This window comes from Chrysemys picta, chromosome 10, assembly GCF_011386835.1.
Source record: "Chrysemys picta bellii isolate R12L10 chromosome 10, ASM1138683v2, whole genome shotgun sequence".
Lineage (NCBI taxonomy): Eukaryota > Metazoa > Chordata > Testudines > Emydidae > Chrysemys > Chrysemys picta.
This window is the reverse complement of record NC_088800.1, coordinates 6481725-6508943: the sequence shown is the minus strand read 5'-3', so window position 1 is coordinate 6508943 and position 27219 is coordinate 6481725. Positions and strand designations below refer to the sequence as shown.

General features: G+C 47.5%; 1 protein-coding gene across 3 annotated transcripts in view; it reads right to left on the bottom strand.

The window, feature by feature from the left end:
• The window catches only part of IGDCC4 (immunoglobulin superfamily DCC subclass member 4), a 167751-nt gene that overhangs the window by 34700 nt on the left and 105832 nt on the right, over nt 1–27219 (bottom strand). For 2 of the 3 annotated variants that reach the window (XM_065559186.1, XM_065559188.1), the window contains 7 exons: nt 18813–18950; nt 14138–14293; nt 13230–13640; nt 10964–11128; nt 8819–8956; nt 6699–6872; nt 5580–5813 (listed from right to left, as the gene is read on the bottom strand). In XM_065559186.1, coding sequence (XP_065415258.1) covers nt 5580–5813; nt 6699–6872; nt 8819–8956; nt 10964–11128; nt 13230–13640; nt 14138–14293; nt 18813–18950 — 1416 coding nt within the window. The remainder of the gene's footprint in view (nt 1–5579; nt 5814–6698; nt 6873–8818; nt 8957–10963; nt 11129–13229; nt 13641–14137; nt 14294–18812; nt 18951–27219) is intronic. The other variant, XM_065559187.1, reaches the window with a different exon arrangement.

Here is a 27219-nt window from a genome sequence, read left to right as displayed (position 1 = left end):
AGGGGCACGGAACTGATCAGTGGCCCTGCTCCCCGTACGCCTGCTCAGAGTTTCGCTCTGTGTGTTACTTTCTCAGCTTCACAAAAGCTTCCGAGAGGAACCTTGGGAAATGAGTCTGGTTTGGGGAGAGGAGAGTCAGGGCAATAAGGAAGATGTTGCAAAATGCGTGGTAGTGGACAACCTGCCTTGGAAGAAACAGCACGAAGACAGGAAGGAAAGGCCAAGTCTCACTGTGCCCGCAAACACTGTTAACACAGTAACAACTTTTTCCTTTTAAACATCGTGGCCAAAATTTTCCAACAATGGGAGCCTAAAGTCAGGCTCCTAAATCCCCATTTAGGCACTTAACTGAGTGGCCAGATTTCCAGGAGTGCCAGTATCCAGCAGATCCCATTGACACCAGAAGTTGCAGCCGGGTGCTCAGTACTTATATAGGAATTGCCAGACTGGATCAGACCTGAGGTCCATCTAGCCCAGTCTGTGACCGTGGCCAGCGCCAGATGCTTCAGAGGAAGGTACAGGAAACCATACAGCAAGCGGACGTGATACTCTGCTTCTCATTCTGATCTCTAATAGAGATTGTGAAACACGAGGTTTGATACTGCAAACTTTCCGCAAGGGGCAACAGTTATAACTCTGGAGATTCTTAGCATCCATTTTTGCCACTTATGCAAACTAGAAGCTGGGATGTGTATCTGCAACCCCCGGCACACGAATCCGGATCATTTCCACGGCACCACCTGAAAATCAGGCCACGTTGGATTTCGAAGGCTCCTGTTTCTTATAATTGAGCCCCAGAAGTTCAGTATCTGAAAGCTTACAGGATACTTATCAAGCTTTGCTATTGAAGCTAGCAGGCAGGGTGAAATCAGATAGATTTCGTCGCATCCCCTCATCTATGTGAATGCCTATATTAAATTGATCCAGAAGAATCTACTCTGCATCGCTTCAAATATGGCATCTGGATGCTGTCATATTTCCAATAGACTAATATATATTTTTGCATTCATTTTTTTAAAGGCTCGTTAAGCGTTGACTCTCCCACCTTTCTCAGGCTAAGAAGTACCTGGTACCGCTCCCAAAGTAAGGTACTACTTACTAGCCATTAACATGGATGGCGGAATTAGAACCTCAGTGTTTCTTTTTCTTCTAGATCCCCGCCCGGGTTGTTGCATTCTGTTACTAGTGATTAATTGCTAGAGTCAGACCTAGAATGTCCACTGAAATCAATGAGAGTTCTTGGAGCTCGGCACGTATCAGGGTTAAGCCCGGAATGACAGACTTGTGTTGATTACAATGTCCCATTTCTCCTATTTCCTGCACCATGATTTTCCTGACTCTGTTCCCTTTTTAATACTTTGCAGTTCCTTATCCAACCCCTCGTCTCAACTGAATTGCAATAGTCTCGCCAAGTGCCAGATTGTGCAATCCTGACTCGCACACGTAACCTCAACGAAATCAACACCTGCTCGTGTGCGCGGGCACTCACCAGTGCAAGGGTTGCACAGTCTAGCCTTAAATTAGCACGCTCATACTTCGACTCTTGATGGGGGTTCACATTCCCCTGCCTTCCCCGCCACCTTTGCATTCTCAGCGAATCCTAGGCGCTTCTACCCCTTCCCTTTTCCAAGCCCCCAGGAGCACGTCATTCCACAGAAAAGCCAAAGAGGACGCCCCCAACTGGAAGACATTTCAGCCTCTTCATGAAGTTACGATAGTTAATCCACACCAGCCCCAGCATAAGGAAACCATCAAGAGATGAGTGATGCCCAGATTTAAGGAAGTAATTACGGATGAACAAGTGATGTTCTGAGCACTGATGTGCCAGAGCATTTGGAACCAATTCAGATCATTCCTGAGCCACTCTCCTCGCTGGTTTGTCAGTGGTAAGGACAGGACATGATGTACAGATGTGGTTTCCTCAGTGCAGTAATTACAGATCTAAATTCTTCAGGTGACTTGTAACTGTTAACACCCTCTCCAGGCTATGAGTAGACATAGCTGTAACGCAATTCTAGAGGGGGAAGTTTATTTAGTGGTGACACAAGTTAGCCTCCCAGGTCCTATATACTGACTGTTAAACCATCCATAATATATGTTAGGTGTGTAAATCAAGCTGGCACGCACACTCAGACTGCTGTTTCAACAGCTGGCCTTTGTCAACAAAGCAAAATGCTGCATTATATGGGGCCCGATCCTCAGCTGGGGAAAATCAGCACAACTGCATTGACTTCCAGGGAGTTATGCTGATTTTACACTAGCTGAAGATCAGTCCCATAGAGCCCCACATATTGTAGCTCTGAGTCTAGTAATTAACCAACTAGTTACAGGATGCGACAATTACAAGGGTGAGCCATGGGGCAGAGGAGGGAAACAGTCTAAGTAGGAGAGTCCTATTTCAAGAGTACATGTGGCATGTCTGATTTCTTATCAGTTGGTTAATTAACTAATTACTCTATACTATACAGACAGTCTATTGTTGTAAATGGTTACAAGCATCTTGCTGGCTAAGGTTATCTTTCAGATCTGATTGCTGGGATTCAGACTTATTCTCTGACCACCAGCTCTGAACCTTTTGGCCTCAATTTTCCTCCTCTGTAAAATGGGGGAAATAATACCGACCTCAGAGAGGTGTGGTGAGGATTAACTCATGGTTGTATTTTAATCTGGAGCAGACATCTCAGGTGCTTTTTAACCTTAAGTAACAAACACGCTTGGCTGCATTAGAGATGCATCTTACATACACTGTAGAGAGCAGTATGATTGCTCAGAGCTCCAGTATGAAACTGGAGAAAAGCCTGTTGAGAGTCTTTGGGTTAAGTTTAGAGGCAAGAGCAACAAGGGTGCTGTTGTAGTGGGCATCTGCTATAGACCACCAGACCAGGAGGAGGAGGTAGACGAGGCTTTCTTCGGACAACTAACAGAAGCTTCCAGATCACAGGCCCTGGTTCTCATGGGGGAATTCAATCCCCTGACATTTGCTGGGAGAGCAATACAGCAGTGCACAGACAATCTAGGAAGTTTTTGGAGAGTGTTGGGGACAATTTCGTGGTGCAAGTGCTGGAGGAACCAACTAGGGGCCGTGCTCCTCTTGACCTGCTGCTCACAAACAGGGAAGAATTGGTAGGGGAAGTAGAAGTAGGTGGCAACCTGGGCAGCAGTGACCATGAGATGGTTGAGTTCAGGATCCTGACAAAAGGAAGAAAGGAGAGCAGCAGAATATGGTCCCTGGACTTCAGAAAAGCAGACTTTGACTCCCTCAGGGAACTGATGGGCAGGATCCCCTGGGAGGCTAATTGACGGGGAAAGGAGTCCAGGACAGCTGGCTGTATTTTAAAGAAGGCTTATTGAGGGCGCAGGAACAAACCATCCCAATGTGCAGAAAGAATAGCAAATATGGCAGGCGACCAGCTTGGCTTAACAGAGAAATCTTCGGTGAGATTAAACACAAAAAGGAAGCTTACAAGAAGTGGAAACTTGGACAGATGACTAGGGAGGAATATAAAAATATTGCTCGAGCATGCAGGGGTGTAATTGGGAAGGCCAAAGCACAATTGGAGGGAGCTGGCTGATGTGATTGCAGAGCCATTGGCCATTATCTTTGAAAACTCGTGGCGATCAGGGAGGTCCCAGACGATTGGAAAAAAGGCAAATATAGTGCCCATCTTTAAAAAAGGGAAGAAGGAGAATCCGGGGAACTACACACTGGTCAGCCTGACTTGAGTCCCTGGAAAAATCATGGAGCAGGTCCTCAATGAATCCATTTTGAAACACTTGGAGGAGAGGAAGGTGATCAGGAACAGTCCACATGGATTCACCAAGGGCAAGTCATGCCTGACCAACCTGATGGCCTTCTATGATGAGATAACTGGCTCTGTGGATACGGGGAAAGCAGTGGACGTGATATACCTTGACTTTAGCAAAGCTTTTGATACAGTCTCCTGAAGTATTCTTGCCAGCAAGTTAAAAAAGTATGGATTGGATGAATGGACTATAAGGTGGATAGAAAGCTGGCTAGATCATCGGGCTCAGCAGGTAGTGATCAACGGCTCGATGTCTAGGTGGCAGCCGGTATCAAGCAGAGTGCCCCAGGGTCGGTCCTGGGGCTGGTTCTGTTCAACATCTTCATTAATGATCTGGATGATGGGATGGATTGCACCCTCAGCAAGTTTGCAGATGACACTAAGCTAAGGGGAGAGGTAGATATGTTGGAGGGTAGGGATAGGGTCCAGAGTGACCTAGACAAACTGGAGGATTGGGCCAAAAGAAATCGAATGAGGTTCAACAAGGATAAATGCAGAGTCCTGCACTTAGGACAGAAGAATCCCATGCACTGCTACAGGCTGGGGACCGACTGGCTAAGCGGCAGTTCTGCAGAAAAGGACCTGGGGATTACAGTGGACGAGAAGCTGGATATGAGTTAACAGTGTGCCCTTGTTGCCAAGAAGGCTAGTGGCATATTGGGCTGCATTAGTAGGAGCATTGCCAGCAGATCGAGGGACGTGATTATTCCCCTCTATTCAGCACTGGTGAGGCACTGCATCTCTGGAGTACTGCATTCAGTTTTGGGCCCCCCACTACAGAAAGGATGTGGACAAATTGGAGAGAGTCCAGAGGAGGGCAACGAAAATGGTTAGGGGGCTGGGGCACATGACTTATAAGGAGAGGCTGAAGGAATTGGGGTTATTTAGTCTGCAGAAGAGAAGAGTGACAGGGGATTTGATAGCAGCAGTGGGTTCCAAAGAGGATGGAGCTCGGCTGTTCTCAGTGGTGGCAGATGACAGAGCAAAAAGCAATGATCTCAAGTTGCAGTGGAGGAGGTCTAGGTTGGGTATTAGGAAAAACTATTTCACTAGGAGGGTGGTGAAGCACTGGAATGGGTTACCTATGGAGGTAGTAGAATCTCCTTCATTAGAGGTTTTTAAGGTCAGGCTTGACAAAGCCCTGGCTGGGATGATTTAGTTGGGGTTGGTCCTGCTTTGAGCAGGGGATTGGACTAGATGACCTCCTGCGGTCTCTTCCAATCCTAATCTTCTATGATTCTATGAGAGGTTCTTAGAAATATGTAGGTGGGAACAGATGATTGTTCTGAGCTGAGTTTTGAGATACGAACGTAGGATACACCAACCATTTCAATTTGTGCTTCACCAGATATAATTTAATCACTGATTAGAGAATCATCTGCCACTACATTAGCTTTCAGGAGTTTCTGCATTTTAATATTTAATATTATGAAAATGATTTAGCACTTGGATCCTGCACTGACAGGTGGTCTTACAAGTACCTGAAAGAGACAGAGATTAATTTCTGCCCCCTAAGCTCTTAATACACTCATCCCTGCAACAGTTGGCTAAAGATTTAACCGTGGGAGGAGCTTTAGAACTCAGGTACATTCAGACTCTGTAGTAGTAGAAAAAGCAGTAGTAAAAGACTTTGTAAGATGCAATGGTACATCTGAAGGGCTTGCAGCCAAAGAACTTTGCCCCTTCTTAGAAGTTCTTCATCACGACCGCCTTGCACCGCAAGGTGGAACCGCAGTGCCAGTGCATGTTGGTAAGAAGTAGACTTTACCAGCTAACCTAGTCGAGTTAATTCATACTGCTTCACTTTCTTCTTTAGCTTTATGGGCCCCACATCCCAGCTCTCCTCTTCCGTGCCATCCGAGGGGTTTTCGTCACTTGACTCTTCCGTGCCCACTTCCCGGTAGTATAGCTTGTAGCCTGAAATCTGGGCATGGTTGGCTGGGGGCTGCCACGTGACCAGGAGGGATTCCATTTTCGCTCGGACTTTTAATTCTGTCGGGGCAAACGGAACTAGAAAAACAAGAGGAAAGAAACCCACATTTCAGCAACTCCTCGGTGTTTCCTTGCTTTGCTAAGGGGCTTCCTTCTCTCCACCTCTGTAGGACATGCAGGGTCTGTCCCAGTGAGGGGACATGCCCCTGAAGTTCCAGAGAGGAGCGGTGATGATTCTGTCACTGAATGGGCCAACCAGATGACCACAGAATAACAGAACTGATGTTCATCTACATAGCAAGGGGGTGCAGTCTAGCAGATAGAGCTTGTGACTGAGATCTACTGCGGTGGGGTGGGGTTTACCTGCCCTATTTTGAGTTAACTACAGCACCACTTTTACCGGCTGCTGCCTGTTGGCTCTGCGTTCATCTCTGTATGTCGATTTTGCCTACCCACTTCCAGACACGCCCACGCTCATTTTTCATGAGCCCTTGCTTATAGCCTGCAGCCTGAGGAAGATCTGGGAGGTGATGGGGAGAAGGACCCATCAAAAACACACCAAGCAGCATGGGACGGGGAAAAGCATTCTGGTTCCCTACACTAAATGGAAAGCTAGTGGAGGGGTTCTGGTGTGACGGGGACCTCATGCTACAATTCCCTAGTGTAGACACAACCTTGTGTGGGGTTGGGTAAGCCATGTAGTCTAACTGCCTCAGCTTCCCGCATCTGTGAAATGGGGATCATGGTATTGACCTCCCATCCTCAGAGGGGTGCTCTTCCAAGACCCAGCGAAGAGAAAGGAGCTATGTAGCGCACGCCACGCCCCCCTACCGTAGGGTGACCAGATGTCCTGATTTTATAGGGACAGTCCCGATATTTGAGGCTTTTTCTTATATAGAAGCCTACTATCCCCCACCCCCTGCCCCAATTTTTCACACTTGCTGTCTGGTCACCCTACCTTACCGTGCGTTTGGTTGTCCTTGTCAGGAGTACGATGCTGTGTCCACTCCGAAGGGGCGCCATACCCTGCACTGGTGCTGGCTGCAATGCGCACTTTGTAGACTTTATTGGGATGGAGCGACTCAAGGGTGATTTGTGTCTCATTCGCACCCACCTCGGTGGAGGAGATCTGATCTGCTAGAGCCAAGGAAACCCCAATTAGACGTCTTTATTCCAATCCAGGTGAATTCGCCCCTGTGCCGAGGGCCAGCAGCGGGAGATCCGGGCTGCGAATAAGCTGAGATGAGACTTGCATGGTGCATGTGCTGGCTTTCGGCCCAGTGGCGAACTTCCCTGCAGGTCACATTGTCACGTAACAGCACGCTGATGGTTTATAACTAGAGATGAGCCACAACTGGAATCCTGACTCAGCGATCCCTTTCCGGTTTCGATTCTGGGTCACAATCAGAACAGGAAGGGGTCTGTTCTCTCCAGTGAACACACACAATTCCAGTCTGGATACAGCAGGAATCGTGAGACAGCGGGAAGCTGGCAGAAATCTCACGAGAACAGCTGACGGGGTGAAATTTCCACCGTTCTAGATGGCAGACATCTCAATACCCTGGGCCAAAATCTCAGAAGAGCCCCTACTGAGATTTTGGTGCCATCAAATCTGCAGCCAAATGCTAGCCTTAAATTAACTGATATGAACCAAGAACCTTACCCCCGACTCACGGCACTTCAAATCCAGCCTAAATCTAATCCAGACCCAGATTTGAACATGGCCTCCTCAGATCATCTCTGTTATAAGGCGCATTCAGTTAAAGATTTAAACAGAGCCTGGTGGGAGATTTCCATCGGAGCTGCAAAGATCAGCCTTGCTAGAGATTCAAACAGTGGCCCTATGGTTAATGCAAAGGTCATATTTAAACAATTCATCCAGTTTGAGCTCCTGTGGGAATTTTGCCCCGGTTCTTTAACATGAAGGCTGTGTCTACACTGCAGTTGGGAGGTGTGTTACCAGGCACGGGTAGACAGACGTGTGCTTGAGCTAGTGCATTAAAAACAGCAGCGTGGAAGCTGCAGGTCTGGCGGCAGCTCAGGCTGGCCGCCCGGGTCCAAGCCCACCCGACCCCCTGGGTCTGAGCTCGGGTGGGTAGCCCGAGCTGACAGCCGTGCTGCAAGATCCACACTGCTATTTTTAGCACACGAGCTCGAGCTGAGTTACCACAGGACTGTCTCTCCGTGCTGGGAATCCCACCTCCCAGCTGCAGTGCGGACAGACCTTAAACAACCACACATCAGCCCCGTGGTGCAAACATTTCAACCGCTTCCCATTGACTCGTTGGGTTGGCTGCCACCGCTTTTAGGCACCGAGACTAAAACCAAGAACCAGGCGTCATGGTGCAGAACAGAAACACAGCTCAAACCCATGGGAATATGACCCTTTGTCACATTTTCAATCCCCTCCTTACATCCTGGCGGTGAGCAGCTGCAGAGCGAGGAATGCTTTAGGGCTGGGAAGCCGGCACTGATGAGAAAGTGCCCGTGTCCCCATTGAAGGGTTAGTATACTGGCTAACAACAGAAATAAAACCAGATCAAGCTGAAAACTGGCAAATGGGGTTATATGGGCTTGCCAGGATACCGGTTTTATTTCGACACAATGATCTGATTTTTTCCAATTCATCGAAAGCACTTCCCCACCTACCCCTATGATCATTAAACACAAAGCACCAACGACAGCCAGAAGTTGTTACCCTCTGGTGGTTGTTTGCTGGCCCGTATGAAATGCAATCCTTGGTCCAGTTCCCATGTGGCCATAGGCCGACAGGGCGAAATCCACAGCTGGCAAGTACAATGGCAGAGCTCAGCCCAGGGTGGCCAGGTACAGAGTGGGCTCTGGGGAGTGAATTCTTGTCTAACCCTTTCAGGAGAGGTTTGAGGCACATCAGTGGGGCAGTTTGCAGTGCTGGTCTCTATGCTGCACGTCTCCTATGGATAAACAGAGGCCTCTGGTCCCAAAGGTTTCCAGCCCGGCACCTTCTGTCAGCATTAACCACACACACAATACGTTTATGAGAACTGCAATAATGCACTGAATGCACCAACCTCTACTTCTCACTGAGCCCATTTCCTCCTCACCTTCCTTGAGGGTGCAGTAGTCAATTTTATATTTCGTTATCTTCCCATTGCTCAGTTCCGGAGGGAGAGGCAGCCACGTCACTCTGATGTCGGCCGGGGTCATACTCGACAGAGACAGCTGAGGAGCAGCGCTGGGAACTGGGACAGAAGCAACGAACAGATGAGACGTCTCCTCAGCCCAAAACCAAGAGCAACAAGCTGCTTCAACACGAGGCGCAACTGGGGATTAGCTCCACTTGGGAGCACGTATGTCTGAACCACGGGGCTTCAGAGGTTCAGGGATTGCCCGAGCTGACCCACTCCTCTGGGCAGGCGAACCTTGGGTGCCCTCAGTCCTGAAAGTATTGTCCCTGCAGAGCATACAATCACAACTGCTGGTGGCTGCTGACACTCCATGCCCTTTGTTGGGTCTCACATACTTAATGCCTGTGGTTGGACCACAACGGCTTCCACTTCTGTCTTTGCCCCACTAGCATTTCAATGTTTCATTACCTGTTTGCTTCCAGAATTTAAACACAGATATCCTCAGGACACTCAGAAATGCTCCCTGTTCCACTAAGGATTTGGTAGTTTGCTTTAGACAGGCCTATCTGCTTTCAGATTTTTGCCATGGAAACAGAGAGATTTAATGCCACGGGGGATGGCTCAAGGATCTAAGCATCAGGTTTGAAAAACAAGTTTCCCTAGAACCAGAAATTTGTATTCCGGGCAGCTGTTCATACCTCCGAGGCAGAGTGTGACAGGGAATACACCCCACGCCAGCCCTGACTGGGTTATGGTGGCTCAGAAGGGGCCAAATAACCTTCTACTGCACCGGGGGGAGAGTCAGGATTGATTGAAAAAGTCTAACTGAAGATGAAGATCAGCTGGGCAGGACCAGGCTGGACTTGTATAAACCAGGAAGTGGAGAGCAGCAGGGAGCTGCAGGGAGAGAGTCTGCAGTCACTCTCTGGAAACCCAGGGGGAGCAAATGCCCTGGGATCCTGTCCCAGACGGAAGGGGTTCGCCCAGGGGAGGTGTGGGGAAGAAAGCCTGTGGAAGGCAAAGCAGGAAGAAGCCCAGGGACAGAGCAGTGAGAGTTGAGACTGTGTAGACCTTGGATGCTGATGATAGGATCGCTGGGCGGTAACCCGGAGTAGTGGGCGGGCTCAGGTTTCCTTAGCAGCCACTGGGGAAGTGGCACAGACTGGTAATTGGCACGGAAGACTGGGACAGCGTATGGACAGTTGGTCCACAGGGACTTTGGGACCCCGGAGGGGGAAGACTATAAAGTGACCCATCTGGAGGGCTGAGTCATGAAGAGCGAGCGCTGTGAAGTACGGGAGGAGAGAGACAGCAGCATCTGAGTGACTGATGGAAAGGGGCACTAGACTAGACTATACGAGACATGATCCCCAGACCAGCCACACGGGGGCACCGCCAGCAGTGACTGGACCCCATTACACAGGTACACAGAGATCATGCAGTTTACTAAGTGGGTGAATTTCAGATTAAACTTTACAAGTCATGTATGGACATTACAGATCCCATAACAGAAGGGGTTTGCCTGGTACGTGGCCAAAATTTCCCTTTAATGTCCTACAGCATGTTATGGGCTAGTTGGCCAGCGCCCCTGTGCGGCTGCATTTTGGCAGTGATCTGTATATACGGTTTAAGAAACGCTTTGGAACACTTGGAATGAAAGGTGATATAAATGCAAAATATAATCTTTTAATAGACTTGACTGCAGGCCTGACCCCAAGCCGCTGGCTGTGAATGGGAGTCTTTCCATTTGCTTCAGTGGGCTTTGGATCAAGTCCACATGGAGCAAAATCACTGTTACCTAAATAAAAATCCAGACCAGCTGAATGCAGTTCAAGTAATGGTGCTTGTGTGTCAACTGCACCAGGATCAGAAGACAGCAGGATAATATCTAATGCCTGTTGCTGCCCATGCAGATCACTGTTCCCCACTCTCTGAAAAAAAAAAAAACGCGTAAATAAATATCCAGACGCAACAGGCCACATTCACAACGCGTCTGGATTTCTGCAAACTGACACCATTCTCTGTAGGGTGTTTTGTGATGTTTCCATTTGCGAAGCGTAACAATTACTTGATCGTTTGAGAATACTTTCAGACACACCCGTGCACGTCTACTCAACGCACCGTCCTCCAGTGTCCGCACGATAATGGAAGAGGATGTCCGACTGGCTCCTAGCTGGGAGTACGCAACCATGTAGAAAACATAATTGGTATTGGGTTCCAGGTCTTTCACTTGAAGCTCAGTGGTATCATTATTGACAGCAAATTGGTATTCCACATTATCAGTTCCTAGAGACAAGGCAAAAACCCATCATCGGTACAACGAGCAAGACACCCGTCAAGTCCAAAATCAGCTCTTCCACAAAGCCTACAAACTGTAGCCTTCCCTCTTTGAAACCACTATGGCTTACCCCTTGTCCTCCCTCTGTCACCGTCTGCCACCTTCCTCCATCATGTTCCGGCAAATCTTAACTTAGGCATTGAACTCTTCGGGCAGGACGTTAGATGCCTACGTGTGAACATTTTAGCCCAAGTTAAGCACCTAAATCCATCCTAAGGCACCTAAATAAGCAGCCTGATTTTCAACTGAGTTCTTGCTTCCCACCGACATCCGCAGACGTGGGAGATTCTCAGCTAAATTCTCTGAAAATCAGACCCCGGATTCAGATTGTAGATGTCGACGCCTAGCTTTAGGGACCCAAGTTTGACTGTTTTAGTCACGGTCATTGCCCCTTGGCACCAAGCGTTTTTCTGGTGTTTTGTACATTCACTGATCATAATTAAGGCTACGATTTAGTCACGGACGTCGCGGAAGTCACAGAATCTGTGACTTCCGCGACGTCCGTGACTTCAGGCTGCTGTGGTCGGAAGCTGCAGGGTTCCCCACTGCCTGTGGGGGCAGGGAACTGTGGGGTACTGCCGCAGAAGGCGGTGGATTACCTTGCAGCTCCCGTACGCCACAGGCGGCGGGGGAACCTCTCAGCTCCCGGTCGCCCCGAGTGGCAGGGAACCCCTGGAGCTGCTGGTGGTGGGGGAACCCCCAAGCTCCTGGCCACTCAGAGGAACCCCTGAGCTCCTGGCTGCCCCAGGGGGCAGGGAACCCCTGGAGCTGCCGGTGGGGGTGGCGGGGAACCCTGAGCTCCAGGCTGTGGCAGGCCCCTGGAGCTGCGGGATGCGGGGACACCCAACAGCTCCTGACCCTCATGGGCAGAGGGGGGCCCCAGAGCTGCAGGTGGCTCCTAGCCCTTGCACAGCTGCCCTGCTTCAGGCGGTGTGGGGACCTGCAGATCCCCATTTTGTCAGGGATATTTTTAGTAAAAGTCTCGGACAGGTCACGGCTTCCGTTAATTTTTCTTTTTTGCCCGTGACCTGTCCGTGACTTTGACTATAAATATCCGTGACAAAATCTTAGCCTTAATCATAATAAATGTACATAAAATTGAAAGGACAGCAGTGTCAGAATGGAATAAAGACTAACAGAAAAGTTTTCAGCAGTGCCTACATCAATGGGATTTAAGCTCCTGAATCTCCGAGGGTAAAATTTTCAGAAGTGTCCGAGTGAGCTCAGTATAGATGTTCACCTACTCTTCTTTCAGTTTTTCACAGCCAGCCAGAGGACGGAACAGTGATTTGGAAGGTAGGAAACTACTCAGTCTGGCTGGGATCCCAGATTAGAATCCCAGCATGGTTATTTCTTCATTGCATCTGTGGGATTCACCGGGGCCTGTTTCAAACATGCATTCCCCAGAGATGCTCAAGGTCAAATTTTCATCCCAGGCTTCCACTTTTGCACGGCCATTTCCAGTCATGCAACTGATTGCATCACAAAAGTGGCCTCTTGCATGCACAGAATGGGGAGATGGGCACCCAACTGCCCAATATGCATGTGCCAAACTGGCAGGTGCAATGAACTGCACGTGCAAAAGTGGGTAAGCAGAGCCAGAGGTGGTCTTAAGGCTCCAAATCCTTAGCGCCATCCCATTAATAGAACAACAGCCTTAACAAGCGGGGGGGGGGGGGGGGGGGGCAGCTCTGCCATATAAACTGAGCTTCCAAAAAATCCTAGGGTAAGGTGCTCTGAAACCCCGTTGCCTCACTAGATTTCTCTGACTCTAGTGGGGAGAAGTTAATAGTATGAGTGGCAGGTTCTCTGAAGAGGCACTGCAAACACCACAGTACAGCCGCCTGAACAGTCAGGCTAAGCCCACCCAGTTTGATTACACCCCATCTGACAGGATAAGAACACGCGAACGGCCGCTCCTGTCTGGGCAAGATGTAGTTAAAAAATGAACAAGCCCACAGAGGGGGACATGCAGCGCGTGGATTCGTGTTCTCACCGCTATTTTACGGTGGTGACAACAACCCAACTACGCAAACCACAAGCACCTACCCAGGGCCTTCTGATAATGCAGGGAAAAGCCAATGATCTGCTCGCTGTTGTACTCTGGACGCTCCCAGGACACTAAGACGGTGGTGCTAGACAGGGAGACGGCTGACACCTTCTTGGGAGCACTCGGCAAGCCCTCCCGCACAATGACCGAGAGCTTGGCTGTGGCACATGCCATCCCCAGCCTGTTCTCCGCCACACACTGGTAATAGCCGGCATCCTCCAGCCCGATCTGGTTGATCACCAGGCTGCCGCTGCTCTGAATTTTCACCCGGCCATTGGACAGGATGGGCTCTCCGTTCTTCAGCCAGTGGATGATGGGGGCGGGCTCCCCTTCTGCTTTGCAGACAAACCTGGCCGTGCTGGCGCGGGTGCGGGAAATAGTTTCGGGAGACTGGGAGATGCTGGGAGGTGCTGAAAGAAAAGCAGAGAAATGAAGGTAAAAAAAGAAAAAGCCAAGGCAAGCCCTTTCCTCCCAAGCCACATGATGTCTGAAACAGCTCCAGGTACACGGGCGGGTTTGCCAGGCAAACTCTTGAAGCTTAATTTAGACTAGCCCCAAAAAATCTGTATCAACTCGCTCCCTGTCCCTAGGCTGTTCTCCACAACGGCTTCCATAATACTGGAAGTTAGTTGCTGATACTGATTTTCACAAGGGAACTCTGCAAAAAGAAAAAAAAAATGCTTCAGTAAGTAAAAAAAATGAAATGGTAATAATGCCATCGAGAACGATTCCACGCTCGGATTGAATCCTTGGGTCCTGATGGCTTTCTTCTAATTACGTTCCCCTCTTAGACACAGCGAGGGAGCTGTGAGCATCACTTCTGGGGGAGCCTCTGGATGTGGTTTTAGGGGAAAAGCAATTATCCGGAGCGGTGTTTACATCTGAAATGTTTATTCTGTCAACTCACCAAGGACGCTGAGCTCAGCCGCAGCTGTAACAAACTGCCTGGTCTGGGGTTTGTTCGCCCGGCAGACGTACACGCCAGAGTGATGGGGCTGAGCCCGAGGAATTAGGAGGTTGGTCCGGCCTAACACAATCACGTCCGTGGAAATAGGCTTCCCATCTGCGGAGCACAAAAACACACACCATGGGTGTAAAGCCTACATTAGGGATCCCGGCGAGACAAACAGGGGTTCCAGATTTTAACTAATAACCATCATGAAAAGTTCAATTCCTAGCTCTGCCTCTGTACATGATCTTGAGCAAGTCAGCTGGTCTCTTTGGGCCTCAGTTTCCCATCTGTAAAATGGGGATAAATGGCACTTTTTTTCTCACCCATTCTTTATCCGTCTTGACTATTTAGGCGGGAAGCAATTTGAGATAAGGACAATCTCTTACTACATGTCTGTACAGCACCAAGCACAAAATAGTACTGATCTGACTATACTTGAGGTACTACTGTAATATGACTAATAATAAAATGGCTTCTATTCCCATCTCTGCCACTGACTTCCCATGTGTATAGCCTCGGTCAAATCACTTAATCACTCTGTGCCTCAGTTTTCTCCTTTGGATAATGTAGATAGTATTACTTCCCTGCTTCTCCCAATGGTTGTCAAGAGTCTTCATTGTTTGTGTGGTGCTCGGACGCCTGGACAACGAGCGCCCTGGAAATACCTTTAAGTAAATACATGAAATAGCTGACCTCCGGAAACTAGGGACAGTTTTTAATTGGGCAATTCAGCTGGATAACTGAAGGAGAACAGAGGAAAATGGGGAAGCCACTTCTAGCTCTATAACTTTTAATTAACTTAATTTACTTCCTAATGCAGAACCAACAGGAAGAATAATGCTGCATCCAAGCAATTTTTTAATGGTCTCTATGATAAAAAATTAAATGCCCCAAACTTCATTAACCTAGAGCTAAGGTTGGCCAGCTAAGCCTTGTCTCTTTCCAGAATATCGAGAGTAGCTAACGTAAACCTCTGAAAACCAGGAAATATACCAATATCACCCCCGCAAAACAACCTTAACAGTGCCCTCTTTGTGCTAAGCCCCAGCACGTCAGTAATGCTCATGCTAGCACTCTACACTCATAGATGCTACAGAACAATTTCAGATCAACCTTAACTGTAGCAGAGCACGTGTTCTGCTACAGTGAAAGTCCAAGTTGTTCTGCTGCTGAGCAATGGGTGGCATCTTTCAGGTGCAGAGCTGTGGTGCAGATTTAATCCCATAGTTAATGCGTACACCAGCTCTCCCCAAGAAGAACCTATACTGCGCTGGCAAGGAGTAGCGGCTGAGAAGAAGAGATAGCCCATGCTTATCATTTTCACCATTGGGTTTCTCCTAGGGATGGACTCAGACTAGTTCTCATCCTGATCCAAACTGATCCCAAGTTTGGATCTGGGTTTAGTCCATTATAGCCAAGAAGTTGTGACTTGGAGCCAAACATCCCCTATGCTCCGGGGCGTCTGGATTCAGATCATATCTAAGGCTGACATATGTGAAGAAGATAATTGCTTTATTACATGCCTACTGGACCAGGTTGAGGGATGGAATCCAGCGTGTATTTGTCTGCTAAAAACCCCACAAGCACATTTTGTTTTACAAAGAGCCAGAGCACTGAATCACCATTAACTGAAGAGATTTTTTCCTGTCCGGCTCCTGGAAGCTGTACTGAACTGGCTCACAACACGGAGGATGCAATGAATTTGCCAAACCCGCTAATAAATTTTTATGTACCTGCTCTGGTTACTGACCTGTAACATATTAGCCAGTTTGATTACATGGGAATTTACTGGCCTGGGTTTTGAAACCTAACCCTGTCATGAACAGCAAAGGCTGAATTTTCCACATGAGCCTTTAACTTGGAACCGACAAAGATTTGTCAGATCAGCGACATTTGAAGACTTCTGGTCTGTTTCTTGCTGTGGCTAGGACACAGCCATGCACAGCACTGTCACTTTGAAAGCAGGGTAGATCCAGCGACTCTACAGTTCTCCTGGCATGAGAAATTTCAGCAAAGAAAGAGAGTTCTTGGAGAAAGTGATAAATGGCTTTGGGGCCCGATCCTGGGGGGTGATGAGGAACCTCCGCTTCCCCCTGAAAGCCCGGGGAGTTGCGTTTGCCCCTTGCCTGGTTTTGCTGGAGGACTTCTCGGGGCCTCAGAAGGGGCGTATGAGAAAAGGGCATGAGCCCAGTTTCCGTTCCTTCTCCAAACACCTTTAATTGTAACGTCACTGCTGCAAATCTCCAGGAGCAATGTTGGGTCAGAGACCCAGCAGTTCCGCAGAACAGAGAGCGGAGAGCAAAGGGGTGTGGGGGACGCTGATCCAGGGCTGGCCAGGAGTCAAAATGGCCTGGGTGTAATTTAAAGCAACCCTTGGCTTCTCTGCCACGCAGGCCATCCTCACCGCTCCTGCCCCTGCTGCCACCTTGCTTCCTCCTTGCTCCCAACAGACCTCAGAGGGAGCCGGTGGCCTGGAGCCAGCGACGTTGACTCCACGTGACCCAAGCGTCCCCTCCTTTGGGGAATCCCCAGCCTGCTCTGTGTCAGGGTTTCAGCAAAGCAAGGGGACTTTGGGCCAGATTGAGTTTGTGGGTGAATTTGCTTGCGGGAGGAGAGGCTTCTCTGGACACTTGTAAATCCAACCTGCCAGCTACCAGGCTGAGCTAGACGGGGCAGAGGGGGCTCATGCTTTCATGCCTGATTTATTATTTTAGAGCCTTGTTTTAGGTTTCAAAACTAACCCACCAGCTTCCAATGCACGGTGCGGAACTATGCCGTTCGACTCCTCTCCCCCGCACAAGAGCCGTGGTGGCTTTCGACCCTGGCACTGCTGCTAACATCTTCGCTACTTCTGCAACTTCTCATCCTTGCTGCGATACATGACAAGCAAGAACACACCAGCTGGAAACTCTGCCATTCCCCCCACCCTCCAAAGACACTGCCCTTCCTGGCTCCACAGCCCACTGCTGGCTGCATTCAGTCAAGGCTGGAGACAAGTTTCCTGCCTTCATGGTACACAGATGCATCCTCCTCCGAGTGGTGACTTGCTCCAAGGAGCAAGAGCTACTCACCTAGCACCGTCGATGTGGAACGCAGCTGTGAGCAAAGTCTACACACCCTCACATTTACTGCCCGGTCTGCGGATGGGCCCACAATTCAGTACCCAGGCATTCAATTCAGGAACGCAACGGCAGGCACATTTTGCACACGTGCCTGAACACAAGTGACTTGAAAACCTGACCCCAGATGGAACTGACAATACCAACCGTGGCAGAGTTTGCACTGGTAACCTACACTTGAAACCCTCAACGTTACAGGACTTTACTCATCCAGAGTCTCTCAGCCCTGCTTTTTACTGCCATTTTGGAACCAAATCTGTTTTAATAACCACTTGAAGACTGATGAGGCCCCATCAGCTCATCCATGCTAAGCCAAGGACATTCAGACCGAAAAACCGAGGACACGGAACAAACATTTAAAAACCAAAGCTTGAAAGAAAATGCGCCACCCATTTAATTAAAAAAAAAAAAAATACCCAAACTCTCACTGTGCTAATTGACTCTGATTACAAATACTCTGGGCACTCACCGCTCTCGATGTAGCAATGAATAAATTATATAGCATGGGAAAGATGGGTATTGCTAATTATGTCCTAAGAACATGGGATGAAATGCAAGCTTCCAGCTTTGCCTCAGTGATTAATCCTTCCTGGTTTTATTCCCCACACTGAGACCTGCAAGCTTCTTTTTTTTGTGGGGGGGGAGGGGGGAAGGGGGGAGGGGTATGAAATAGTAGCACATCCAAAAACATTGCCATTAACGAAGAGCCACTGGAGCGGGCAAGTTACAGCTAAAGACTGATTTGATTAAATGGTTATGAGGGCGAGGAAAGAGGCTTATGTCATAACATAGATTTTTGAAAACTCTTTCAACATGTTTTTGATAAGCGGTTCCTGGGCTGAGAACCCACATGGCAAGTTTCAACGTTTAATCGCTCATGTGAAACATCTGACACAATCTCAGTGATGGTTACGCCAGCCCTACTTCTGATTTAGGCTGATCAGGAAAGTCAGTCTGGCTCGTTTATAGGCACTTAATGATATCTTTACTCTTTCTCAGACCTTCGTTATCTTGACCATAAGAGGATTTACTTTTGAAAACAAGGCCCCTTAAATGACTAAAGAATCTTTATCACATTTTATAATCCTGCAAGATAACAAAAGTTATTTTTACAAAGCAACAGCAGATGTGTTAGAATTCCCACTAACCTTTCTGAACCCCTACAAAAGAAGTGTCATCAACCTGACCCTTATACGGTGACCTTCAATGCTCTGGCTCATACAATACTGCCATGACTAATTTAGATCAAAAGGCATCAAGTAACCAGAATTTCATATATTTTACAGATCAAACAACTATAAAATAAGTTGCATGCTTTGTAACATTTTAGATTCAATTCGTAATCCCAGCTCAGAAAGGACACTCCAGATCACTGCGTACGCAGCCCCATATGGTTGTTAGCAATTTAAAAAGCGCCCTCTCTTCCACAGCACTTTCCCTTTTAATAGATTTTAAAAATAAAGTGTCCATAGACTCCTCTCAACATCAAAAGAATAATTATCTTCATTTACCCTGTCGTATCCAAGAGACAAATGGGGTGGGATCTGCAGAGGCCATGCACTCCATGACTGCACTCTCTCCAACTACCACCGTGGTGTTCTCTGGAGCAGCAACAATCGTGACATCTCGAGTCACTGCTGGTTGGGAACCTAATACACCCAGAAAAAAATAAAAGAGGGATAAAAGAAACTCTTTAAAGAAGTGTTGTCCACATTCCATTTATATTAAAACCCAGCAAATTCCTTACCTCCATTTCAAGAACAAACCAACACAGAAAACAGACTTTTCTTCCTCACTGTTTACACAGTTTGTTACAGTTTTTTGCAGTTCACTCAACTGGTCTGGTCAATTTCACCTTTGTTTCTGGTTACGTTCACTTCCTGGTTCTCCAATAGGAGTGCCATGTGGTTGGGTTTGGAATGGACACGCAAGACTTCAGGGGAATGAGTTTCTATTTCAGATCCACATTTCTGTTCAAGTCAAGCCCTGAACCACAAGCCCACAGCCAAACATTGTGGGACTTTGAGAAAGCGTAGAACCTGATCTAGAGTCCTGCTCCGATCCTGCAATCAGATCCATGTGAGTGAAAGTGGATGCACGCCTGGAGCCCCACTGAAATTCTGCACCAACCCCAGGTCCCATCCACATAGCTCCAATAAAAGGAGCAGGCACTTTGTGGTTCAGAACCTCTACAATGGACCAAACCAGAACCCCAGATCTGAACGTGCCCATACTTAGAGGAATTCCAGTGCAAAGTTTGATCTGAAATCTACATCTTAGGTCCATCTAATTTCTCATCACATTAAATCTGGTAAGCAGCCCTCATCGCTATTATTTTTGTCTTCAGAACAAAAGTTCAATTTAATTACTTAAAATTGTAAAATCTGAGACTCGCTCTAGTTGACAGCGTCCCTTTAACCAGCACAAAGGGCCAGATTTTCAAGGGGCTTTGAGCCCAGCTGCAAATGCTGTGTGCACAAAATGAGTGGCCAAATTCCACAATGTTGAAGCTGGCAAAGTTTTGCGCTGAACTGTGGTCGGGAAAGGGTTTTCTAAGGATTCCTAGGAAGCTACCGAATAAAATACTAGAAATCCTTGGTTTGTGTTCACATTTATTACTTCACCCATTAATAGCTGAATCCTGTCTGTAAGCAGAAAGGTGGATTTCTTTGTTTTTAATATGGAAAGGTTGTCACAGACATTCTGATAACCAGCTGATAGGTTTTAAAGTCAACCACTGAGAGATCAGTTCTCTGCACACCACACCTTCTTCATCTTTGTACACAAAGAACAAGTCAAAATATATATATTACATACAACACAGAGAGATTATAGATGTATGTATAGATAATCCAAAGTGTTTATGCATTCACATAGGGCAGTGGTTCCCAAACTGGGGTTCGTGAACCCCTGGGTGTTTGCGAAATGTTACAGGGGGTTTTCGGGGGAAAATTCCCTAATGGCGACAGAGCTGTCCCTAGGGACCCTGGGCAGCACGGGGCCAGCAGTCCGGAGCCCCTGGACTTCCAAGAGCTAAGCAGATCAAAGCAAGCATCTCTATCACACTGAGGAGATTTAAACTTCAAGACTCCTTATAAGAAATGGAAAGAGAGGTGGATATTGTTTGCTTTTTTCAAAATTAAATAGGCAGCTCGTATTGTTTTTAAAATTACTATGAAGAACAAGTTTAAGCTTTGTTGTAACGTGCGTTGTTTGCCTGGACTGCTCAAGACCTGAATGCTTGTGTAAGAGGAACTCTTTGAGTTGGCTTCGTAAATACCTTCATGCTGTTTCACATCTGATACTTCTTGATTAAACATAGGAGCCTTGTCTTATAACAGGCTTATTCAAAGCGATACAAGCTACAAAAGTGAGATCTTGGAAGAGTGTTGCCGTTTTCATAATGTAATAAAAATGCTGTAATGATCAATAATATTTAATAATAAATAGTGTGTAATAAGCATATCATAAAAACAAATTTTATATTTCCAAGATCGCTGCTTTTATAATTTATACTCAGGTAAAGGAGAAAATCCCGGGAAATATTCATTTTTAGGAGGGGGTTCGCGAGACTTGACATTTTAGTGAGAGGGGTTCACAGGTTGTTAAAGTTTGGGAACCACTGCCATCGGGAGATATATCTATATCCAGTGTGTATACGTATCGCACAACTTCTGGACACTCAAGAGTGGTCTTTTTTTGTTTGACGTGAACCTTCTGACTCTCTCAGCCAAGTTTATAAGAAGAGGTTACGGAGACAGGAAATGTCTTTGCCAAAACTAGAATTTTTTATCAGTTGACAGCAGCTTTGACACTAGGAATCCTATTCTCTCTGCAGCTAATGAAAGAGATTCACTGCCTTCTGAAGGATGCTGTTGTTTTCTTCGCCAGGTGGAGATCTGCAGTGCTGCACAATACAAGTAATTACAACCTCCCTTAAGGTTGCTCTAGGTGCTCTCGTTCCTGACAAAGAATATTGTGTGCCTTCAAGGACGCTGTCAGTCTTTTAGACCCTGCTTGCTGACGTTACCAAAAGGTGCGCGTCATTTTCACTGGGAGGTACAGGCAGCCCTTTGGTGTCCATACAAGAGGGAATGCTTCATTGTCAGCCTGGTGTATTGCAAAATGCATACAGTAATATCAGTATTTAGCTCTTAGATGCAGCATTTTTAATCCTCAGATCTCAAAGCACTTCATAAAGATGGGTAAGTATTCTCTCTACTTCACCTCCACCCTGCCCTCCTCAATTTCTTCTTCAGCAGAGGACAAAGTGGAAGGAGAAGAAAAGTAAGAAAGCTAATAGACCATGGAGTAAGATTAATGGAAAAATTCCTGGTTCCTAATCCAGCTGCAGCAACTTCCCTCTGGCAATAAAACTGCAGCCTTCCAGAAGCCAGACCCACCCATGACTGTCAGTGAAAAGGGGCCATGCAACCACTTTCAGGGTAAAGGGATGGGGTGATTTATCTGATGAACCATGGGTGAAATTGTGCCCTCAATGAAGTCAAAGGAAGTTTCGCTCTGGACTCCAACGGGGTCAGGATCTACCCCGAAGCGTCTTGACTCTGTAAGTTACTGGTTTTGATCCCAATGCGTCACCACTTTAGGAACAAAGCAGCAAACAAAGCCACATACAGCATGAGGTTAGAGTCTGCACCTGCCTAACATGAGCTAAAATAAGGGGAATTGAATCTTATGCTTTAAGGGGTAAACTGATCAGGTGGGGGGACAGGAAGGAACTGCAGAAAGACACGTGCACCCAGCATGCTCTCCAGCTCTCCTACATGTTCAGCACTGCAGAGTTGCCCAGCTGTATTAGTAGGGTGAGAGGGTTGTTTAACTCCGAAATATCAAACATTGGTCACGACCAGAGGTAGAACAATGGATTTGCTGGACAAGTGAATTTATCTGGTATGGCAATGCATGTGTTTCTAAGGATTAACTGTAGCATTGTCTACATGGTAAATAAGGGGTAGATATGCGCGCCAATCCCAGGATATTAGAGAGACAAGGTAGGTGAGGTAATATCTTTTATTGGACCAACATCTGTTGGTGAAAGAGACCACTCCCCAACAGAAATTGGTCCAATAAAAGATCTTACCTCACCCACTTTGTCTCTCTAATAAGGGGCAGAAGCAGTTCCATGGCTCCTCTGAAGGCATAACATTCCCCCAACAATTTCACTCCGAGTCAGTAAAATACCTTAATGTTCCCAGTTCCTTGGCACGGGTGCAGAAAGTCACAACTTTGCCGACAGCCTTGCGCCGGAAGCTGTTTTCAGCACAGAAATTCTAATTCTCAGACCAAGACATGACACAGGACATTAGAAACAGAGCATCAACTACGGTGCAGGTAGTAGAGCAAAACACATAAGCTAGGGATGCAGCGTTAGGATATTCCCACTTGGATTTCTTGGTCTTCCTGGGCGGCAGCTAGCATTGGGGCTAGATTGTCTCACACATCTGAGTTTACCCTCTTTGCTGGGATCCAACGGTATCAAGTGATTCTAACCCCTCCCCCTTTGGTCTAATTAGAATCTCTTCATTCACATGAAGTCATCAATATTAGCAGAAAAAAAGTGTGTATTTACAGCTTACAAACTAACATGGCCCTCTATCTTGTACTGGTGCCCATCACCATGGTATCTAAGTGTCTAGTTAACCTCCCCCTAGTGTTGGTTGACACCAACTCCAAGGTTAGCACGGAAACAGATTCTTATGCGCAAGTAAACACATAATCTAGAAATGAAACGAATTATGTTAGTGCAAAGTAGCAGGATTATCAACAAGGAAGTTTGGGATTAGGAAATGTAACCCACTGACATGTCTGTTTCAAACTAACCTAGAAGATTTTCCTGCAGTGTTAAAGAGTGGAAACCCAGAAACACAGGAAGCTTCTGCAGTCTTCTGCCAACAAGGCACCTATGAAACCCACTCCATGCACCATGCTGTGAACTGAATGTGGGTTTTTTAGTGGAGTTGGGTCCAACCCCCCAAAGTTTAGATCTGGATCCAAATTTTGCTGAAGTCCCAAGTGTGTCTGAATGAAGACCTCTTCTTTAGAATAATGCAAACATGCTCTAAAAGAGGACTGGGGAAAATCCCTGAGTCAGGACCCTGTGCAGAAAAAGACCAGTAGCCAGCATTTGTCCACCAGATGGAAGCAGAGATACAAAGACGCACGCTGTGGACTTTTACCCTGGGCAACATTTATATTGGACATTCTTAAGATTTAACCTTCAAACTCTTTCCAAACACCTACTTTTTCTCTGAACTTTGTTGCGACTCTGCTTGGGTATTTCAGCCAGGTCTGAGCACGTATCATCACTTTACACAATGGAACTATTACATTAGAAGGAGTGACTGATGGAAAAAGGCGCATCTGTGATCTGGTTTCATGCTTATAAATACACTGGGAGCTGAACAGGATTTTGCTACATTCAATTACATTCATTCAGGCCAGGCCAGGCCTATGACATAAAAGGTTACAAACACCATTGGCTTACAGCCAAAGGTACGATCACACTATAGCAAAATTCAAGGGATACTCGAATTAGCATGCTGACGGGGCTACCATGGATGGCGCCGGATGGCAAAAAATGTTCTATTCCCTGCGGTACATATTGGGCCAAATATTGATTTCAGTGGAGTTACGCCAGCCAAAAGTCTGGCCCACTCTTTAAATATCAAGGGGGTGATTCTCTACCCTGAAGTCACTGGAGTTACCCAAGCAGAGAAGTAGTGAGAGGGGAATCAGGCGCTGAGGACCCACACTCGCTCCATTACGGAGGCACGTGTTAGAAAACATCAGCAATAAGTGAGAGGAAGGCGCTGCCTATCACTCAGAAAAAAGCCCTCGGGTTTGCTGATTGTAACCCACGTGTGACACCACTTAATTGCAGTTGTGTTAGGCCATGGATTTCCTTGACATACTCAGGAGATGTTTACTATAAAAATGCACATGGAGAATTAAAAAGACCCATGTCAGCTGAAGTATCAGATAAATGCAACTGTATTCTGAATAGCGTCTTTCATCAACACTACAGCTCCAGGTCAGCAAAGCAGGGAAGTCCATGAGTCACGCTCTCTCGGTTCAGCAAAGCAGCTGATCGCACTGCCTTGAATGGGGCTTTGCTGAACAGGGAGAGCGTGTTACTCACGGACAAGAGTGCGGTGCTGAATTGGGGCCTATATCCCTAAAATGCTTTAAAGAGTGAAATAACACAGCTCCCAAGGAGAAGAGGTGGAGAGTGGCGCTTTTGTGGGAGAGCAGGGGAGGGAGGAGAGGGAAATTTTCAATCCAGATTTGAAATGAAATGCTCAAGTGATAAGACACAGGGGGTTTCTCCCGCTGCAGATTAGAAAGCTTCTGCACCAGGTATGGGCATTTTACACAGAGGGCGAGAAGGCTGGCTCTAAATGAGCCAAGGGAGTGGAAGGAGGGAAGTCTCAACAAGTCCACCAGGGGGTTGGAAAACACGAGGGCAATTTTGAGATGGAACCAGAAAGAAACCGGGGGCAGGGGAGACAGTGGAGGACATGGGTGTTGGGTCACTACACTTTAAACATGTAAGTAGATCTACACCCGCTGGGGTAGCTGGTGCACACATAGTTAGGCGTCTGTGCATGCACACAGGGTGACGTTTGCTCTGGCTTTGTGCAGGGATCGGGGAATTGTTATTATTTATTTGTATTACCGTCGCAGCCTCTAGTCATGGAGTTCCCCAGTCCACCCGCTGCATCCAACATACCTGTGAGCTGCAAGAGCATCCGCTTTCGCTCTGCACCCCTCACTGGGACTGCCGGACCTTTGGTGCAAGGCAATAGCACAGCCCATGGGCCTGCTCTAGGCCTGCCCTCAAATCCCCTTGTGCAGTGTCCTGTTTAAGGCTGGCAGCACAGATGGGGTATGGACCTATGTACCTATTCAGCCCCTTCTTCATGGGGCATATGCAGCACAAAAGGCACCCCCCAGCCTGCTATACAGGGTTAACTAGGCATGAAGTTGGCCATTCAGGAGCTAGGCTGGGTATTTCCAAGTAGAATCCAGTGATAAAGCAGAACCCCCCTCCTCTCTGCTCGGGCCAATGAGCACCTGCCCAGATGGGAGCGCTTTGCTCACTACCCACAGCCTGGGACAAAGCTGCTGCCATCACAGACTTTAATGGGCACTTCTCTTTTTCTGCCTGATTTAAGACTTTCCTCGAAGCCACTGCAGCGCGGTGCCAGAATCACCAACCAACTCCAGAGTGGGCCTGAAACGCTGGGATTTTAACACTCCGATCAGCCACGCCTCACGGCAGCTACTCCGTCTCTTCCTTCTGCAGACCCCATGCATCGCTTCAGGACAGAGCATGGGGAGGCACTTTGAAAGCGATTTGCTTAATCGGACGAGCACCTATTTCTAGCAAGAAGCTTTGCCAGACTTTTCTGGGTGCTCCTGGTGTCCCCTGGGGTTACAATTTGGGGGTGAGGCGTTCATGCTTTTTGGGGGGTTTTCCTGTAAAATGGATCCTCGTGCCTCACAACCTCCTAAACGGTTTTACAACTTGACTCAATTTTGGGGGTCTTTTACCATAGGATCAGAGAGCCCAGCCACCGCGGCTAGCGGTTGTGATAGAAACAGCTCAGTCCTCATCTCTAGAGTTCTGCATCCACAGCAGCTTAGCTTGTGTGTCCCAGCCGCCAAATTATGCCAGAGTTTGAAGTCCTATTGGAAAAGGGAGGCCAGGGGTGAGCACAGAGCCCCCAGCAGTTCTACGCCAGGCGGCCAAACAAAGCACCATTCCTATCAAAGCCACAGTGCCAATGGCACCAAGAGGCGTGATGTTCTGACTCATACACTTTATAAAACCTAATACGCTAACAGCAGTGAACACCGACCTCCAAGAATGATCTGAGGTCTGGAAAACATGCCTTGTAATAGGAGACTAAAGAAGCTCAATCAATTTAGTCTAGTCAAACAGACTCTAGGAGTGATCTGGGGAAATTATAGACCCGTAAGCCTTACATCTTTACCTGCCAAACTGGTTGAAACAATAAATTAAAAACAGAATAACTAAATAACTGGAAGATCATCATCTGATAGAGTCTGATCACCACGGATTCTGCAAAGGAAAATCATGTCTCTCTAAATCGCTTAAAATTCTTTGAATGTGTCAATAAAGTTGTGGATGAAGGAGAACCAGCTGACCTAATTTATTTAGATTCCCAAAAGGATTCTGACCAGGTTGCGCACAAGAAACTACTAACGACGCTGAGCAGTCACGGGGTCAGAGGCAAAGCTCTGTCGTGGCTGAGAGACAGAAAGCAAAGAGCGGGATTAAATGGTAAAAGGTTAACAGCAAGCATTCTCAAGGACTTGTGTTGTTTAATACATTTATTAATGACCCGCAAAGGGGGGTGAGCAGGGAAGGGCAAAATTTGCAGATGACACCAGGTTATTTAGGCTAGTCAGGACTAAAGAGAGGCATGAGGAACTTCAGAGGGACCTAACCAAATTAGGCGAATGGGCAACACGATGGTAAATGAAAGGTAATGTTGACAAATGCCAAGTAATACACATTGGAGGGGAAGTTAAAACTCCTCATACAGCTCTCAATTAACTGTATCAACTCAAGAAAGGACCTGGGCATCAGAGCTTCATGAAAACCTCGATCAAAAAGCTAACAAGATGTTTGGATGCAAAAGGAATAGGATGGTGAATAATATAAAGAATGGGCGGCCCCGCTGATCAGCGCCTCCCCTTCCCTCCCGCCCGCTGCGATCAGCTGTTTCGCAGCATGCAGGAGGCGGGGGAGGAGCGAGGACATGGCATGCTTGGGGGAGGGAGAGGGAAGAGGCGGGGCAGGGGTGTAGCATTTAGGGAAGGGAGTGGGGGCAGGGCCTGGGACAAAGCTGAGAGTCGAGCACCCCCCGG